Raw genomic sequence first — 19,966 nt, 5'->3', positions numbered from 1 at the left:
ATGAAATTCTGCATTAACTGTGAATTTAGCTAAATAAAATTACCTGATGAAGCAAATTTATCCATCAAAACCATTTGGTATGTGGTTATGTGTGTATTCTCTTGGTGCTGGAAGATGTCTTTGTGCTTGTATCAACACGTGTGACTTCATGTAAAGATTCTTAATGTTCACAGTTCTTGGCAAATGCAGTTTCAGTCCATATATAGCCAGCAGTGGATGGTACTGCAGGAAAATGCAGGATTAAAATCGTCCTTGTGTATAATATGTGTGAATCTTTTTCTTTGACCTGAAATTTAAAATGCAAGAGTTTAATCTCTGATTAAAATGTGTAGTTCAGGGGGTGTTCCCTGGTGGTCCAGTGGTTAGGGCTTGGCGCTTTCATTGCTGTGGCCCGGGTTCAATCCTTTGTCGGGGAACTAAGATCCCACAAGCTGCATGACGTGGCCAAAAAATATATAATATATATACATATATATATATTCAAGGATTGAGTTTAATTCATACATTCTGTGTATGTTTGTATTATGTAAATGCTTTTATAATCTTGTGTTTTTAGCAAAAGAATACTAACCTTTAAACAGCCTTATAATATGTAAGAGATTTGCAGAGATTAAGCTGGCAACTTCAAATACAAATAAAGCTTTTTAATTTTAACAATAGATTTTATTTAACACAGTATACCCCAAATATTATTATTTCAACATGACAACGTTTTGATATGTAGTATTTTATTCATTAAAAAAAATAGATGCTGGCAACATGTGATTTTAAATTCCTTTTTAGTTATTAAATAGAAGCCCCAGTAAATCAGCTGTCACTTAAGGTGTAATCCATGGTAGCTTTCTCGCTCTTAAAGGTTGATAAGTTACAATTTTTCAAAAATGAATTCTACCTTTTAGTTTTTTGGCGTTTTTTAAAATTTTTTATTTTTGGCTGCGTTGGGTCTTCGTCTTCGTCGCTGTGCCCCGGCTTTCTCTACTTGCGGCGAGCATGGGCTACTCTTCGCTGCGGCTTCTCATTGCGGTGGCTTCTCTTGTTGCAGAGCACGGGCTCTAGGCACACGGGCTTCAGTAGTTGTGGCTCATGGGCTCTAGAGCGCAGACTCAGTTGTGGCACACGGGCTTAGGTGCTCCACGGCACGTGGGATCATCCCAGACCAGGGCTCGAACCCATGTCCCCTGCACTGGCAGGTGGATTATTAACCACTGCGCCACCAGGGAAGTTCCTGCTTTTTTGATTTTTAAATTCTAAGGTATTGTCTTGTTGGTTCTCCTGAACATGAGCCTATCCTAAGGAGGTGTCACCCAAATCAGTAAAGCTTCAAGGTAAGAACTTTTAAATTTGTTTTTCCATGTTCAGATTGTCTTTTATGAACACAAGGGCACGTTTTGCTAATTCACAGTCAATCAAGAAGGAGAGTTGAAATACTATTAAGACTTTAGTAATTTGTCTTGCCAGAAATGCCATCTTACGGGTTAAGCAGTAGTGGGTGAGTGACCAGGGGTTAAATACGATAAGCATTATTTTTTTCATAGTCCCTCTATAACGAAGAGTAAAAGGGGGAAGAAGGAGTGACTATGAAACAGCACGAGAAAAAAGCTTCAACTCAATGTGGTAAATATTGTCACGATAAAGTGTCAAGGTTCTTGCCCCACAGGGTGCATGTCCACCCCCCAGGGGGACAGCACCCTCCTTGGCTGTACACCAGGGGGTGCATTGCGTCCCAAGGGGTACGTCATCATCATCTGATGTACACCGGGGGGGTGCACGGTCCCTCAAGGGGCGCCTGAGCACCCCCCCCCCACGTGGGACAGCACTCCCATTGAGTCAATCTGCCTTCGTAAATATGGTGACCCCTAATTAAATCAATCATCCTTCTTAATGGATGCCCTGAGACGTAAGAAGGCAGATTGATTTAATGGGGGCCAGGAAATCTAAGGCGTTTGATTGGTTTAATGAACGCCAAGAGATTTAAGAAGGACGATTGATTAAGTGGGGGGTCACGATATTTAAGGGAGCCGGTTTAATCAACGAGAACCACGTGACTCATGGAGACTGATTTAATTAGTGGGAGTCACGTGATAAGTGGTGCTGATTGACTTAATGGGAGTCACCTGATGTATGGGGCTGATTTAACAATAGGAATCACGCGAGCCAAGGGGCTGATTAAATCAGCTCGGGCACACCCCCAAGGGGGACAGCACCCTCCCCGGCTGTACGCCAGGTGGTGCACGTCCATCGTAAGTGGGGCACGTCCACCCAAGGGGCGCAGTCCACCCCAAAAGGTACATCATCGTCATTTGATATACCCCACTGGGTGCACGTCCACCCCAAGGGGTACGTCATCATCATTTAACAAAAGAGCTACATCAAGAGTCAAAAAAAACCTTTTTTAATTTTTTTCTCTCTCTTTTCAACTGTGATTCTCAGTTTAGAGCTGTCTGCTGGGATGGCCAGCAACTGACTATTAACTACCAGGGGTGGCGTCTGCCTCCATCTGTTTGTTGTTTGAATGCCAGGAAGTGTTCTCCTTGCCCGGAGTACACAGCAGCCAGAGCAACCGCGCTCACAGTTTAGGAGGGAAAGAGGGAAATAAGTAAGCGAGCACATGGTCACACGCCAGGGCGACAGCGCAGAAACAGCCCTTCATTTGCTCCATCATTCCCAGGGTCATGGTGAAGAACGGTTCTTTGTGGGCCGGGATAATGGCTTTTACAGCTCCAGGTAAATCATTCGAGAGCCCCCAGGCCCGGATATGGAAGAACAAAACGCCAGGAGGGGGTCGGGGGCCGCGCCCGACGAGGCCGAGTGGGAACCGGCCTCCTGCGGGCTCTTGCGGCCGCCGAGGTGTCGCGAGAGCCGGGGCTGCCGCTCGGCTACGCAGTAAGCCGAGTGGGCCGGGCGCGTTCCGCGGGGCCGGCGGTTTGGGCGAGGTTGCTTGGGCCAGCGAGGGTGCGGGGCTCCGGGGCTCGGGGCTCGCCCCCGCCGCTCCGGGTAGGCGCGCCGATGGCGTTTCTAGGGTGACGCTGCGCACACCGACTCTCTCCGGGGGCAGAGGAAACACCTATGAACCCTTCGGCCTCCTTCCTGGCCGGGCGCCAGGTGAGCGGCTGATGCTCTGCGTTTCCCGTTTCCGCCGTCGCGTCCCGGGGAGAGAGGAGAGCAGACCGCGGGGACGACGTGCATTGGGGTTATTCAGGAATCGTTTTTGCTTAAAATTTAAAACAATACCCAGGACGCAGAAGGAAAACGGAGCGTCACATCAGTTTCCTTACCTTAATGAAAATGGGTTGTTCAGCCCAGGCGCAGTGTCGAGTCGCGAGTACTGGGTGTACATGGGCCTCTGGTGAACTTTAAACTACTGTCTTTAAGGTAGAATTCTTAAAGTAACACTTTTAGTTTTGTTTTTTTTCTTTAATTGAAGTATAGTTGGTTTACAATATTGCGTTAGTTACGGGTATACAGCATAGTGATTTGGTTTTTGGGTTTTGTTTTTTAGTTCTTTATTTCATAGATGGGGACAGTACCATACTTTGGAATGTGACTTACAATCTTAATAATAAAATATTGATAATACTAGCTAATGTTTGTTGGTCGTTTATGACAGAACAAAATTATTTTAAGGCAGGACCAGAAAAAGTTAACAAAGTTTTCTCTGTCGTCTGAGCCACTGCTTCCTCCCCTTTGGTGTGTATTGTGCATCTGCATTACACATTAACGAGATCCTTTTAGAAGACGTAGGAATGCCTGCTTGCCAAAAAAAAAAAAAAAAAAAAAAGCTATTTTCTCCCAGTGCCAGCAAGGAACTCCTTAGGAGATAACATTCCTTTCTCAATCCTGTAAGGGGTCACTGTGACCCACTACTTGCCTTGTATGCGCAGAGCTGCATTGTGTAAAGGTCAACATATTATTTTGATGTATAGCCCTTTGTCTTGAAAGTGTTTGTAACTGTGTTTTGACCTCTTACAGGCAGAACAGTTCTCAGAGCTTTCTGAAAGACTGTCTCCCAGGTTATAATCTTCAGCTTGGCTCAAATAAAGTTTTCCACTTCTTTCTTAGCTTGACTATTGATTAATTTTTAATGACACTTACAATGGTGCCAAGTACTGTGAAGTGCTTTACAGAGATTATCTTGCTTAATCCACACAACTCTTAGAAGTTAAAATGCTGCTATTACCATTTTACAGACAAGGAAATTAAGACTTAAGGACATTAAGTAACTTACCCAAGGTCTTAGAGCCACTAAGTGGCTACTTCTGGATTCCAATTTAGGTCAGACCAACTTCACTGCACTAGACTTTAAAATGATGTATGCTTAAAAGGTGTTATCGTAGATAATTTTGTTAGGCATGAAAATGGCATCATGGTTATATAAAAACGTTCATTTTTAGAGATGCATACTAAAGTATCTAAGAGTAAAAAGTATTTTTTATCAACAACAAAAAGAAAAAGGAAAATTGAAACAGATGTGGCAGAATCTTGATAGTGGTAAGAAAGACCTAGGTACTGAGCAAATGGGAGTCTACTGTACTATTCTCTTGTCTTCTGTGTATATTTGAAATTTTGCCTTTACAAAATTTGTTTTTAAGTAGGTATGTTGAGTTTGGATCAGTTACATTTAAACAGTAATTACTTCCTGTTCCCCTTTATTTGACTGCTGTAGAATTTCTGGGGCAAGCTGAGGGATAATATTGTTGATTGATACAAGGAGAGGGTTGACAGCAAAGAAAAAAAATGCAGAAATGGGTTTATTTGTGATTAACCAATGGAGGTTTTACAAATGGTCCCACTCTTTAAGAGTGGTGTAAATGGTACGACAGAAAGTGATAGAGGCAGAGTACAGTAGGTGTGAACTTGCTTTAAATATACATAATTTTGACGTCATGTTATAATCAGTGAATAAAACGTAATTTAACTACCTTGAATTGGCAGCAAAAGAAGATATAATTGTTTGGAAAATATGCTTTGGCCGATTTATGTTGATTAGTTTTATCCTGACGTGAAGCCACTTTCTATGTTTAGAACATTGGGTCAGAAGTTGAGATTTCCACTATCGAGAAACAACGGAGAGAGCTACAGCTGCTCATTGGAGAATTAAAAGATCGAGATAGAGAGCTCAATGATATGGTTGCAGTACATCAAAGACAACTTCTTTCATGGGAAGAGGATCGGCAGAAAGTGTTGACTTTGGAAGAACGTTGCAGCAAATTAGAAGGTCAGACATATATGCAGCAGCATCTGTCATGCACTTGTACATGCCAACACGTTAAAAGGGCTCAAGGGTAAGATAGGAACATCTCAACACAATCCCTGCTGCACTGGAGTTTATTTTATTTTATTTTTATTTATTTATTTTTGGCTGAGTTGGGTCTTTGTTGCTGCGTGCAGGCTTGCTCTAGTTGCGGCGAGCGGGGGCTATTCTTGGTTGCCGTGTGCCGTCTTCTCATTGCGGTGGCTTCTCTTGTTGCGGAGCATGGGCCCTAGGCGCGTGAGCTTCAGGAGTTGTGGCTCACGGGCTCTAGAGCGCAGGCTCAGTAGTTGTGGTGCACGGGCTTAGTTGATCCTCGGCATGTTGGATCTTCCAGGACCAGAGCTCGAACCCGTGTCCCCTGCATTGGCAGGCGGATTCTTAACCACTGCGCCACCAGGGAAGTCCCTGGAGTTTATTTTAATTGAAGATAGGATGACATCATGAACACTCACAACAGAACAAACACAATGTGAATTAAAGTAGGGCAAGCGAAGTACTTAGCTGTAGAAAGAGGGCTGGGCAGCTTCAGTCAACATTGAGTGTCAAGAGTGAACCTGAAGGAAATTAGTTTTGAGCTAAAGTATGAATGAAGATGCCACAGAACTGGCCATTTCTCTTGAACTGACTCAAAGATTTTAAACTTGGTATTGAACTTGATCTCAAATACCTAAAATAGTCATCTTTTAAAATTAGAGCAATCTCAAAAATGGCTTACAAAAATTTCCTTTTGTACCATATTTTAACTATCGTCCCTTTCGTGCTGCCCTAAACTCTGAATGTTCTATTGACACTGCATTAATACTAGAATGTGCTAGAGGGGAAAATACTAGATCTGTTTAATAGAAAGACAATGTATCACCTTCTTCTTTACTTATATTACACAAAGGATTCTGTAAATGCGACAATCTAAATACGAGTAATTTTTCCATTTTGTTGATGACCATCTGATTTTATTCTGACCACACCCACCCACATGTAGATACACATAAATGCAGTATTTAATATGATTGTACGTTAGATGCAATATGTCTTATATAATTAATATCTTTTATATAAACATATTAAAGCAAAAGATAACATTATATACAAGCATACCTCGTTTTATTGCACTTTGCAGATATTATGATTTTTAGAAATGGAAGGTTTGTGGCAACCCTGTACTGAGCAAGTCTGTCAGCACCATTTTTCCAACACCGTTTGCTCACTTTGTGTCCCTGTGTCATATTTTGGTAATTCTCATAATATTTCAAACTTTTTCATTATAATTATATTTGTTATGGTCACGTGTGATCAGTAATCTTTGATGTTACTACTACGACTCGCTGAAGGCTCAGATGATGGTTAGCATTTCTTAGCAATAAGTAATTATTTATTTATTTATTTTGCGATACGCAGGCCTGTCACCGTTGTGGCCTCTCCCGTTGCGGAGCACAGGCTCCGGACGCGCAGGCTCAGCGGCCATGGCTCACGGGCCCAGCCGCTCCGCGGCATGTGGGATCTTCTCGGACCGGGGCACGAACCCGTGTCCCCTGCATCGGCAGGCAGACTGTCAACCACTGCGCCACCAGGGAAACCCAATATCTGGATTTAAAATGAGCAAGACACCTGAATAGGCATTTCACGGAACACTGAATGGCCAATAAATGTACAAAAAATTCTCATTCTCAATAGTAATTAGGGAAATGCAAATTGAGACCTTTTTATACTTACCAGACTGGCAAAAAATATCAGGTATTGGTAAAAGTGGGGAGCAAGGGAAGGCTCATTCACTGCTGGTGGGCGTGTCAGCTGGTACAGCTACTTTGGAAAATCATTTGACAGTTCTGGTAAAGTTGAAGATATACATAGCTATGGCCCAGCATTTCCACTTCTAGGAAATCTACTCACCCTTCATTACGCACAGGAATTACCTAAGGATCTTGTTAATATGTAGATTGTGATACGATAGGTCTGTGTATCTAACAAGGTCCCCGTGATGTCCCTGTTGCTGGTCCAAGGGCCACATTTTGAGTAGCCAGGCTCTAGAGGAACTCCTGCAAAAGCACCAAGATGCTTGTAGGAGAATATTTAGAGCAGCATTGTACATCATAGCTGCTAAGTGGAAACAGTCCAAATGACCACCAGTAGTAGAATGTATAAATACATTGTGGCATGATCATATAATGATATTATACAGCAATGACAGTGCACAAACAGGAGTTACCTGCAGCCACATGGATACATCTCAGGATCATAATCTTTTTTTTTTCGTCTGTGCCAAGCAGCTTGTGGGATCTTAGTTCCCCACCCAGGGATCGAACCCAGGCCCTTGGCAGTGAAATCGTGGAGTCCTAACCACTGGGCCACCAGGGAATTCCCAGGATCATAATCTTGAGCAAAAAAAGCAAACAGAAGAATTCATAGAGTATAATTCCATTTACATATGGTTCAAATTAAACTGTTCTTAGGGATGTGGTCATAGATAGTAAAACTATAATGAAAAACAAGGAAATGAGTAAGATCAGGACAGTGGTTAGGAAGGTGGGAAATTGGAGAGATTGTGCTCAGGAAGTGACGTACAGGGCCTTCTGGGTTGCTGCTGGTGTTCTCTTTCTTGACTAAGGTACAATATCGTGCATTTCATAATAAAAACTTTTAAAAGAAGTATGAACCTTTAACCATGTGTTTTGAAAATAATGCATTTTCAGCTTCAAATCTGACCACAAGTAAGTTATTGATGAAATCTCCCTCAGGTGAACTACATAAAAGAACTGAAATAATCAGGTCACTCACAAAGAAAGTAAAAACCCTTGAATCGAATCAAATTGAATACCAGAGTACTCTTCAAAAGACTCAACTACAGCTTCAAGAAATGGCCCAAAAGGCAACCCATTCCACTCTCCTCTCTGAAGACCTTGAGGTTGGTTTTTTCGGGGTTTTTTTTTTTGTTTTTTTTTTTTGCGGTATGCGGGCCTCTCACTGCTGTGGCTTCTCCCGTTGCGGAGCACAGGCTCCGGACGCGCAGGCTCAGTGGCCATGGCTCACGGGCCCAGCCGCTCCGTGGCATGTGGGATCTTCCCGGACCGGGGCACGAACCCGTGTCCCCCGCATCGGCAGGCGGACTCTCAACCACTGTGCCACCAGGGAAGCCCTTGAGGTTGGTTTTAAGATAAGCTTCCCTAGCCCAAATTCTGTTTGTGTTTCAGTTATTGAAAAATTAGGTTTAAATATTTCCATTAAAAATGCATGTGTGTGTGTATGAAAGTATATCCATCCATCCATCATCATAGTTTTGTGTTCCTTGTAGGGCTTTGGGTAGCTGCCAGTGCTATTTTGTCTTGGAGATGAAGCTTCATTACAGCCCTTTTCTGACTGTTAAGCCCTCTGTTTGGTAGCATCTATCATTTTATCAACAATGGGTTTTTTTAGAAAGCCTTTCTCAGATTCTGAGATCCATATCACCAAGTAGCGTCACATTATGCTTTCTGAATAACTGTGTGTAATCTGATGAAACAAATATCTATCTCACGTTAGTGGCATATTGGGAATAAAATCTGTAAGAGTGATTTTTCAATTTTCATTTCTAGCTGGTGAGTCATCAGATATCTTTTGAGCTCATGCTTTTTGAGAGACGCAGTGAGAAAGCCTTTTTTGTCGTTCTTATAGCCTTCATATTCTTGTTTCATAATGATATCAGTATAGATCTTGGTAATATAGTGAGTCTTAATAACTCATAATAATTGTATAGATTTTATGTCTAAAATTTTTTCCAGATTACTCTTCTAGACAGTTTCTAGCTATAAAATAAGTGAAAACTATTCTGGAATCTCTTGATATGTTGAATTAAAAAATGGAAGCGTGTTGGTCAGCTTGGGCTGCCATCACAAAGTACCATAGACTGCGCAGAAATTTCTTTCCTCACAGTTCTGTAGGTTAGAAGTCCAAGATCAAGGTGCCGGCCTGGTCAGTTTCTGGTGAGGGCTCTCTTCTTGGCTTGTAAATGGTCACCTTCTTACTGTGTCCTCATGTGGCAGGGAGAGAGACAGTACATGAGCAAGCTCTCTGGTGTCTCTTCTTATGAGGACACGGATGCCATCATGAGGGCCCCACTCTCATGACCTCATCTAAACCTAATTACTTCTCAAAGGCTCCACCCCCAAACACCATCACATTAAAGGTTAGGGCTTCATAGGGCTTCAACATGTGCATTTGGGCGGGGGGGGGGGGTGCAATTCAGTCCATAGCAGGAAGATTTTTTTTTTTAATTAATAAACTTTAATTTTTAGAGCAGTTTTAGGTGCATAGCAAAATTGGGTGGAATGTACAGAGATTTCTCATAGACCCTGCCCTCTCCCCCAGCTAGCCTCCTCCACTGTGGACATTCTGCATCACAGTAGTACATTTGTTGCAATCAGTGAATCTACACTGACACATCATTGCCGCCCAAAGTCCATAGTTTACATTAGGGTTCACTCTTGGTGTTGTGCGTTCTGTGGGTTTTGACAAATAATGACCTGCATCCACTATTGTAATGTCATACAGAAGTAGTTTCACTGCCCTAAAAACCCTCTCTGCTCTGTCCCTCCTTCTCTACCACAACCCCTGGCAACCATTGATCTCTTTACTGTCTCCAGAGTTTTGCCTTTTCCAGAATGTCATAGAGTTGGAATCATACAATATGTAGCCTTTTCAGATTGGCTTCTTTCACTTAGTAACATGCATTTAAGTTTCCTCCATGAAGATCTCTTTTAAAAAGCCTGATTATTCTTTTTTTTCCCAACCAATAAACACATTATGTACACAATAATTATATCAAATCTAGATCTCTGGGTAAAAAAAAAAACAACCCTGAAAAGTGGGAATACCCCAATATGAAGTTATTTCAACATAGAGTAAAGATGCACCAAAGTTCATTAATGCTACTTTGTTTCAGCAAAGGAAGTCTCTTGCTGATGCAGTTTTCATTCTTGCCAACCTGGAAGTATTCATTAAAGAGCATTAGGAAGTAGACATGTTTATAAACGTAACTGATAGAATTCAGTAGGGCAAAACTCAAGTACTGAGAAGATGCTGGGGATAATGGGGAAATAGATATTTGTGTTCCTTTTTGATGACTGCTTACTTAGCCCACTTTGTTACTAAAAAAGCTAAACAGAGAAAAAAAACGAAACAGAAGAATGAGCACAGATTGTGGCTGGTGAGAGTAATGAAAGCTTTTAAATGACTCAATTAGTATTTTGTGTTGTCCCTGATAGGTTAGAAACGAAAATCTCAGCAACACATTAGTGGAACTTTCTGCTCAAGTGGGACAATTGCAAGCTCGAGAACAGGCTCTCACCACCATGATAAAGCTGAAGGTAATGCAGAATCACGATACGTCCACTTGCCAGGCACTTTGTAGCTGATAGGGCCCAGCAATGTACATGAAGTTCCTGAAGTCCCACCGCGACTCAGATAGGTTGAGCTGTCGATGTTGCTCTCTTTTTTTAAATTCTGGTTTTAGAAATGAGGGAAACAAGTTTAAAATGATGCCCCCAAGGCCCTGAGAGGAGGCAGGACTGCACTGTGGGTCTCTGTCTCCAAGGCCCATTCCATGGTCCAGCAGGCCTGCACTCAGCTGGTTTCTTCTGAGGTATCCATTACTGGGTCTCATAAAGTCATTAGCTATCAAATTGCTTGTTAATATTTTTTTTTAATTAATTTATTTTTGGCTGTGTTGGGTCTTCGTTGCTGCGCACGGGCTTTCTCTAGTTGCGGTGAGCGGAGGCTACTCTTCATTGTGGTGCACAGGCTTCTCATTGCAGTGGCTTCTCGTTGCAGAGCACGGGCTCTAGGTGCGCAGGCTTCAGTAGTTGCAGCATGCAGGCTCAGTAGTTGTGGCTCGCAGGCTCTAGAGTGCGGGCTCAGTAGTTGTGGTGCACAGGCTTAGTTGCTCTGCAGCATGTGGGATCTTCCCGGACCAGGACTCGAACGTCTGTCCCCTGCATTGGCAGGTGGATTCTTAACCACTGCACCACCAGGGAAGCCCGTTAATATGTTTTTAATTGAGGAGAAAACTTAGCAGTCAAGTAGTTGATGTAGTCACTAACATGCCATAAACAGTGATTGATAAAGTCTCTTCTATGTGGTAACACATGTGTTGGACAGCAGGTGACTAGAGGAGTGATTCTGGTATAATGGGACACTCATGCTAATTCATATGTGATTTTTCCCAGCACATAAATGTTTTTGAGTGATCAGGGACAAGCTTTCATAAAGTTAAAAAGAAAATATTAAAATCTATAGAATTGTCTTTAATCAAGTAGTGACCAGTTTCCTGGCTTCAGCAACCCCTACAGTGTCCATCATAGCAAACTCCTGGTGAAGCTGAAAAGGATTGCCTGACTGATGTGTCTGCAGTGGCGTTTGCTAAACTGTGTTCTTGTACTTAACAGGACTACTGTTTCTTTTCTTTTTTTTTTTTTTTTTTGCGGTACGTGGGCCTCTCACTGTTGTGGCCTCTTCCGTTGCGGAGCACAGGCTCCGGACGCGCAGGCTCAGCAGCCATGGCTCACGGGCCCAGCCGCTCCGCGGCATGTGGGATCTTCCCGGACCGGGGCACGAACCCGTGTCCCCTGCATCGGCCGGCGGACTCCCAACCGCTGCGCCACCAGGGAAGCCCAGGACTACTGTTTCTTTGCTACTGGTCTGATCACAGAGTTCCATCGGTTTTTGAATGGTCTGCTCAAATCCTATTTTTCCCATAAGTCCTAACGTGAGATGTGCAGACTGCGAAGTATTTTAGGAACGCATATAGGATGCTATCGCAGAAACCTTTGTCCTTAAGCAAAGGTAAAACCTGCTAATAATAGTTATTCCACATGAGTGGTGGGGGAGTACTTTTGCTTATTATTTTTATACTTTCAGGTGTTATTTGAATTGCTTTTCAACAAGCACATAGATACCTTTTATGTAATTAAAACAACCACCTCAACAATAAGAGGTTCTGAATTGGGTAGGTTTAGGATAAGGTCTTGGTGTCTGTCATTTTAACAAGCTGAAAAGAAGGGGAGGAAGAGAGGGCCTATGGGATTTATCTGTAATGCAGAGAATAAGCCCCCTCAAGGGCCACCAGCCTTCCTATTGCTATTACAGTTTCATAGGCAATCAAATGTTTGCTTCTAAACTTTCTGAGACAGTAACTATGGTGGTGCGTGCATGGTTTCAGGGGCGGCTGGCTAAGTTCAAATCGGAACTCCATCACTAACCAGTTGTATAACTGTGGCCACTTTACTGTCGAGTCCTCTGTCACGTGGGGAGTAGCAATAGTCCCTACCTCAGAGAGTTACCGTGAGGATTAAATGGGGTAACACATGGAAAGTGCTTGGAATGAAACCGGGTACACGAGATCTTTTTTTTTTTTTTTAATTCTTTTTGGGGTATAGTTGACTTACAATGTTGTGTTAGTTTCAGGTGCGCAGGAAAGTGAATCAGTTATACATATACATATATCCACTCTTTGTTTTTCGATTCTTTTCCCATATAGGTCATTACAGAGTATTGAGTAGAGTTCCTTGTGCTATAGCAGGCTCTTACTCATTCTCTATTTTATATATAGTAGTTTGTATATGTCAATCCCAATGTCCCAATTTATCCCTCTCCCACAATGAGACCTAATAAGTGTAGTGTTTTCTTATTGTTTAGTTGGAATTTTAAAATCTTATATAACAGTTTTCAAATTTGGTTTGTAGGACAAAGATATTATCGAGGCAGTCAATCACATTGCTGACTGTTCGGGTAAATTTAAATTGTTAGAGCATGCCTTACGCGATGCTAAGATGGTGGAGACCTGTATTGTGAAAGAAAAGCAAGATTATAAGCAGAAATTGAAGGCACTTAAGATTGAAGTCAATAAGCTAAAAGGTAAGGAAGAGGCATAAATTTAAGCATTTTATCTTGGGAATATATTTCTTCATTTGGGTTCACTTAATCTCATAGCTGAGAGTAGGTCTGTTGTTAGCTTTAGGTCCTACCCTGAGATGTTCATTTCATTTGTATAGAATTATGCTGCAATTTTTTGTGTTACAAGATAAATAACAGAGTTGGGGGAAACTGCCTCATGCGTTCTATTTTAGAAATAATCCTGCCTTTGCTGTACCGGTTATCTATTGCTACTATACGCTTTGTAGCAACCAATGACAGTGTCTCAGTAGCACGCAACCACGAGCATCTGAGAAGCTCACGTATCTGGAAGCCACACGGGAATTGGCTGATCTCCGTTGGGCCCAGCTGTGCGGCTCCCCTGGGGCATCTTCTCCTCCCCGGTCGGCTAGCCTGGGCATTTCTTCCCACAGTGAAGGCAGAAGCTTAAGAGAAGCAGAAAGATGGGAGGACCCATATATACCATCACTTCCCCCTCATTCTGTGGCCAAAGCGAGTCACGTGGCTGAACCCCGAGTCGGGCAGTCCCCTGTGGGAGGATTTACAAGAAATCGAGGGAGGAACGCAGGGAGGGGTGAGGAGTTACCACGAACACCACGAACTCCCACAGTGGCTTTTCGGGGCGTGTTTTATTTTGGGGGGACTTCCTTTTGTGTCCTCCTGTTCTATTTGCATTCTCACAGTAACCCCACAGTTTATTTTTCTACTACTTGAAGTTTTCTAATGAAACGAAGGCTGGGTATGCCAGCTGGTTAGTGCTATGTACTGGGATATGGGTCTAGGTGATGGAGTAAAACTTTATATTCATCTGCAGAGGATGTGGCCTTTCCCCACTGTGGGCGGGGGAAGCTGTTGGATGGAGGTGCTATCCAGGTCTTAAATCTGCACCCAGACTGTCCCATTTATAAGTGGTCATCACGTTAGACACGAAGACTGACTCCTGCCGTGGAACGAGCAAACTTAGAATGACAGAGCCGTGCGATTGCTCCACCTCTGTCCCTGGTGGAATCCCTCATGAGGCAGGGAGTTGCTGTTCAAATTGTGAAAGGCTATTGGGGCAGGTTTCATTTAAAAAACTCCACCTCCTAAAATCTTGTTCTTATGATGCCCTGACTTGTGGTCAATCATAATTTTGTCTCCATTTGTAGCTTCAGCTAAAATCGTAATCGTACTATAAGCCCCTTGACAGCAGGGACGGACTCTGTCTTCTCTTTTTTTGGATCCGCAGTTAATAGCACAGCTCCTGGGGTACATTGTAGGCATTCGATAAGTATTTATTGAATGCTGTGTTTACCTAGGTAAGATTTAAAGTAAAAAGAAGTCTGTTTTTATCAACTTTTATGTCTTATTTTATAAATTCAATATTTATTACAAAAATAAACGCAGCATCATGGATAGTGGACTAGAGAGTGAGGGAAAGAGACTCATTTGGTTTGGGTGCACTGGGAAGGCGTCTTTGAAAACATTAGAGCTGAAACTTGGATGATGGGAAGAACCAGTCGTGCAAAGATCTGGGCCAGGACCTTCCAGGCAGAAGAAAGAGCAAATGCAAAAGCCCTGGTGTGGGGTTTGAGGTTGGGGCCAGTGTAAGGAACAGATTGAAAGGGCAGGGCCAGGCGGTGCAGGCCTTAAGGTAATGAGTTTGGATTTCCTCCTAAGTGTAGCACAAGGGCTTTTAACGGAGAAGTGACGCCAGCAGATGGCCCTGATTGCTCCGTGGACAGTAGGCTGCAAAGGGAGAGGCAGGGTTCGAGCAGGGAGACGGTGGAAGCCTTGGCCAGGGTCACTGCTGGGGGTGCAGTGAGATGTTAGATGAGGGACATATTTTGGCTGTAGATCCAACAGGACTTCATATTATTTGGAAGCAGGTGCTGAGGACATGAGAGGTATTCACAGTGTATATTCTTCTAGGAACTAGTATTTATTTGAGGACTTTTTTTTCCCTTCTATTTGTGAAGAGGATCTAAATGAAAAGACCACAGAAAATAATGGACAACGAGAAGAGATCATTCGCCTCAAGCAAGAGAAAAGTTGCCTGCATGATGAATTGGTTTTTGCTGGTAAAAATAGATAATTAGTTTAAGTAACCTGAACATTCTACGATACTACCATGATGGGCTAAATGAATTGTACCTCTCTCAAAATACTTTATGTATTTAATTAATTTATTTTAACACCCTTTGAGAAATGTGGAGGGACCAGGCAGGGAATTTTAAAGCTGTTATCGTGCCTCCCAGTTCACTCTGTTTTCCTCTTCTGTAAAATGAGGAGCTGCTCTCCCTTCTAGCTTGAGTGCATGACTATACTAGCTCACTAAAAACATAGTACTTGTGCTTAAAAATTCAATAAGAAAGAATCTTATGAGCCAAGTATTTGCAAATACTAGATAAAAATTAGGAATTCAACAGTTTTTCAATTTTGCAAATAGATCACCTGTAGTTATTACAGTTGGAAAATACTCATGTGTTTTGTTACATCAGTACGACCGCAAAATAATAATGTTGGGGATGAATTTTTCATGACTTAAAAGCAAGTTTGTCAATAAGGTGTAACTTAGGCCCCCTTCTGATAAACATAAAAGTGGCACTCCCCACTCTCCCTCACTGCCATGTTCTCCTACACTCTAACCCCAACCCACCCCAGTGTGTCAGAGTTTCTAGCCTCTCCTTTCTCTGCTCCCAACTGAGAATCACAGATATTTAGAGCTTATCTGTATATGGCCCTGACAGCCAAGAAGATTTTGTTAGACTTTAATTTTGGTGGTTTGTATGAAGAAAATCATAGGTTTGGAGGTAAAGTTCCAAATAGAAATTAAATGAACTGGGACTTCCCTGGAGATCCAGTGGTTAGGACTTGGCGCGTCCACTGCAGGGGGCGCAGGTTCGATCCCTGGTCAGGGAACTAAGATCCCACATGCCATGTGGTATGGTCAAAAGAAAAAAGAATTTAATTAACTAAGTGAACATGTTTGGGTCTACTCATACCTACTCTCAATGTCCTTCCTGCTAGGAAGAGACTACATTTCTATAAGTTAAAGGGCAGAATACAGTATTATATTACATTTTTTTCAAATAAAATGAAATTTTTAATTTTAATCTCATGGGATTAAAGATTGGGGAAATGCAGTTTCCTACCACTAGAGGTCACTATTTCCATTTCTAGGATTCCTGTGTCTCAAAGTAATTATGTCTTACATTGTTACAGATACTTACATAAAGATATACATATATTTGTACATCTACACAAAGATATACATATGTTTGTAGCCTTATAGTTGAATTCCCACAATCTTTGGATCGGCATCTGTGTGCCAGGCACTCTGCTAGTGACTAAGAAGCTCATAGGCCCAAAGAGAGTTTAGTGCTCTACAGATGCTGTGAATAAAATGTGCGAGGTCAGAGGAAGGAAAAACATTTACAGAACATTTTAATAATCTCCTTTTTTTTTGGTTCATCTGTCTTTACTCATATGTTCTATTATGTATTACTAGGTAAAGTATATGTAATTTGTTAGATAATACTCTAATAAATCCATTTTATGAAATATTTTTTTATCCTTTTCTAAGCTGATTTCTTAAATATCTTTTCAATTCGTACCACTGTCTCAGAACAATTTTTGTGTGTTTAAATTATAAAAGTGAATTAAAGCCTGAAAAGAATTTTTAAAGGCTTAACATGATAATATGCTATCAGGTGTCATGGCTAAAAATTAACACATTTTATTCAAGGTTGGAAGATGTCTTAAAAATGTACTTTTAAGTTCAAAACTTCTTTTTCCTCTTGTTGAAGATGAAGTTCTTCACATAGGCTTAGAGACATGTTTCATTTGTACATGTTGCTTATAAGAAGTTTGCAAATGAAACAATGATACTAGTTTACATTTCTGTGGCCCCGCGAGTCCCATAAACAAGGCCCTGTGAGACTGAGTGAAGGTCTCCCAGGCAGTAAAAGGCACAGAAGCTTGATCAGAATTTGGCAGGTCCAGACGTCAGCACCCTTTCCTTTGTGCTGTCTTCCTCAGGCTGCCCGCTCAGGCAGGTGTCAGCAGAGTTCCATACCTCTGTGTCTTCAGTGACCAACTTGTGAAATAGGCGGACTCGCTCCACTTTGACCCCAGATAACCCAGCCACGTAGGAAAGTATCAGATCTAAGGAAACAATTCTATTTCGTGCAACAGTAGATTATTCTAAAGTCAGATTAAGGCAGTATTGAAATATATTTAAAATTATCCTTGAATGCCAAATAAAGTAGCTGGCTTTTGTTTAGGGGCCGTGCTGTGTCCAAAACAAGTATCTCTGAGTGCTGGGAATGCACCCAGCGTGTGATCATGCTTGTTAATGGAAGAGGTGGGTAGAACTGAGAGCAGCCGGAGTCCCAGATGCCCTGAGGGCGTCACTTCCATCCGGAAAGAGCTACTGTTTTACTGTTTCCTTTGTGCATAGAGTTGAATTCACATAAACTAAATGCGACTCTACACAAACATTGCAAGTGCGCTACTTTTATAGGCCTTTGTTACGGTGTTGACTCCCCTAATGCAAAGAAAGAAATTCAGAATTGAAGAGACGTAAGTTTTAAACCCGACGCCGTGGCTTTCACTGTGCCACGAGGCACAGTTCTCAATTCTGTGCACGAGGATTACCTTTAAAAGTAAAATGAGGGCTTCCCTGGTGGCGCAGTGCATTGAGAGTCCGCCTGCCGATGCAGGGGACACGGGTTCGTGCCCCGGTCCGGGAAGATCCCACATGCTGCGGAGCGGCTGGGCCCGTGAGCCATGGCCGCTGAGCCTCCGCGTCCGGAGACTGTGCTCCGCAACGGGAGAGGCCACAACAGTGAGAGGCCCGCGTACCGCAAAAAAAAAAAAAAAGTAAGATGATGCGGGACTTCCCCGGCGGTCCAGTGATTAGGACTTTGCCTTCCAATGCAGGGGTTGAGGGTTCGATCCTTGGTCGGGGAGCTAGGATCCCACATACCTCGTGGCCAAAAGGCCAAGTCATAGAACAGAAGCAATATTGTGGCAAATTCAATAAAGACTTTAAAAATGGTCCACATCAGACTTCCCTGGTGGCACAGTGGTTAAGAATTCCCCTGCCAGTGCAAGGGACACGGGTTTGATCCCTGGTCTGGAAAGATGCCACATGCCGCGGAGCAACTAAGCCCGTGTGCCACAACTACTTAGCCTGCACTCTAGGCCTGTGAGCCACAGCTACCGAGCCCATGTGCCACAACTACTGAAGCCTGCGTGCCTAGAGCCCGTGCTCCACAACAAGAGAAGCCACCACAACGAGAAGCCCGCACACCGCAACGAAGAGTAGCCGCCTCTCGCCACAACCAGAGAAAAACGCACGTGCAGTAGTGAAGACCCAATGCAGCCCAAAATAAATAAATAAAAAAAAATTGTAATGGTCCATATCAAAAAAAATCTTAAAAAAAAAAAGGTGATGCTGCAGACCCGTATCAGAAGGGCTGAGCATTTAGCGCGTTTGGCTAGGAGGTGGTGGCTTTCATAGATCGCTCCTCACGCTTTATTCCGCCTGGTCCCCAGTGACCGCCAGCAGACACTTTTGCAGAAAAGCTGTCCAGGTAGAGTTGCTGTCTCCAGCAAAGCTCATGCCTTTGTCCTTAAATGGTTTCTGTGACGCTCCAAATGTAAAGCGATAATAATAAATATTTGTATTCTTTTTCATCCACGAGAAAAATGACGTGGAAAAGGTGCTTTGTTAATAAACCATAGAAGTTGTAAATTTTGATTTAGGTTGCACCTGATTTACTCAAAACCGATTCATGTATTAATAATTAGAGGGTCAGTTTATGCATTTAGCCTCTTATAAAGAACTTCTTATAAAGACAGTGGGTTTTTTTAGGTGAGAAATTTATTGTTGATCTATCACTTATACGTGAATGAAATTATTTCCCCTTAAGCATAATATTAGTATTTTTTTCCTGTACAAGTCTTCGTGTAGCACTTTAGATCTTTCCTTTCTGGGGGTTCTCATCTGCCAAGTTCTGAAACTTCAAAATACTGATATCTCATACCCCAACCCTAGTAACAGCAAAGTGTCTGTGTTTCAGCAGAATGTTTATGGTCTTTGTAAAAGAATGAAGATTTAAAAAAAAAACCAAAAACCTCTGTTCTGTCTTTTTGTGCTAGAAAATTGGGTGTAATACTGTGTATATTAAAGAAAATTCTGAATCTTAATTACCCATCAGGTAAAGAGTTTTCAAGAAAAAGAAAGTCTGTAAAGGAGTGCTGGACTTCGATTAAAATGGAAAGACAAGTTTGTCTACCTGTGGGGTCACCTCATAGGTCCAAATATCTTCAGTTTTTGCTCAGTGAGAATACATACAAGTGGCCTGATTGTGAGATTATATCAGATTGACTTACATACTGGTGAAAATAGTGATTTTTTTTTTTTTTTTTTGCCCCTTGTAATGTTAGTTTTTTTTCTGTTGGTAAAGGTAATATGCTGTTTGGATTTTTACAAGGAAAATGCATTTGTAAGTTACCTGTGTAATGTGAATAAGTAAGTAAAGCGTAAAGTAATATGTATTAAATTTAGAGATTTAGAAACCACCCCCTCAAAAAAAAAGGGGAAAGTAAGTGTCATCCATCCTTCCATCTAAAAAATAACTTGATACTTCAGCGTGCTTGCGCTCAGCCTTTTCCTATGCTTATGTACATACAGACACACATATGTAATTTGAGCAGAGAGTTGGTACAGTTTTGAATACTTTTTTGACTTAACATTAATTATATTGTGAAAGTTTTCAAATTTGGCGAAGGATCTAGTCAGAATCACTGATGAAAGCTCTTTCCAGC

The 19,966-nt window shown here is 42.1% G+C and overlaps 1 protein-coding gene across 1 annotated transcript in view; it reads left to right on the top strand.

Moving 5' to 3' along the window:
- Positions 1–2,924: 2,924 nt before the first annotated feature.
- The window catches only part of CCDC62 (coiled-coil domain containing 62), a 39,782-nt gene continuing 22,740 nt past the window's right edge, over positions 2,925–19,966 (top strand). Inside the window, exons 1-6 of the mRNA XM_082668027.1 lie at positions 2,925–3,102; positions 5,023–5,215; positions 7,984–8,150; positions 10,486–10,587; positions 12,961–13,132; positions 15,109–15,210. Of these exons, the coding sequence (XP_082524153.1) occupies positions 3,067–3,102; positions 5,023–5,215; positions 7,984–8,150; positions 10,486–10,587; positions 12,961–13,132; positions 15,109–15,210 (772 nt within the window). The 5' untranslated portion in view covers positions 2,925–3,066. The remainder of the gene's footprint in view (positions 3,103–5,022; positions 5,216–7,983; positions 8,151–10,485; positions 10,588–12,960; positions 13,133–15,108; positions 15,211–19,966) is intronic.

This window comes from Grampus griseus, assembly GCF_964374135.1.
Source record: "Grampus griseus genome assembly, chromosome: 12".
In the NCBI taxonomy this organism is placed as follows: Eukaryota; Metazoa; Chordata; class Mammalia; order Artiodactyla; family Delphinidae; genus Grampus; species Grampus griseus.
This window is presented reverse-complemented; position numbering and strand designations above follow the sequence as displayed.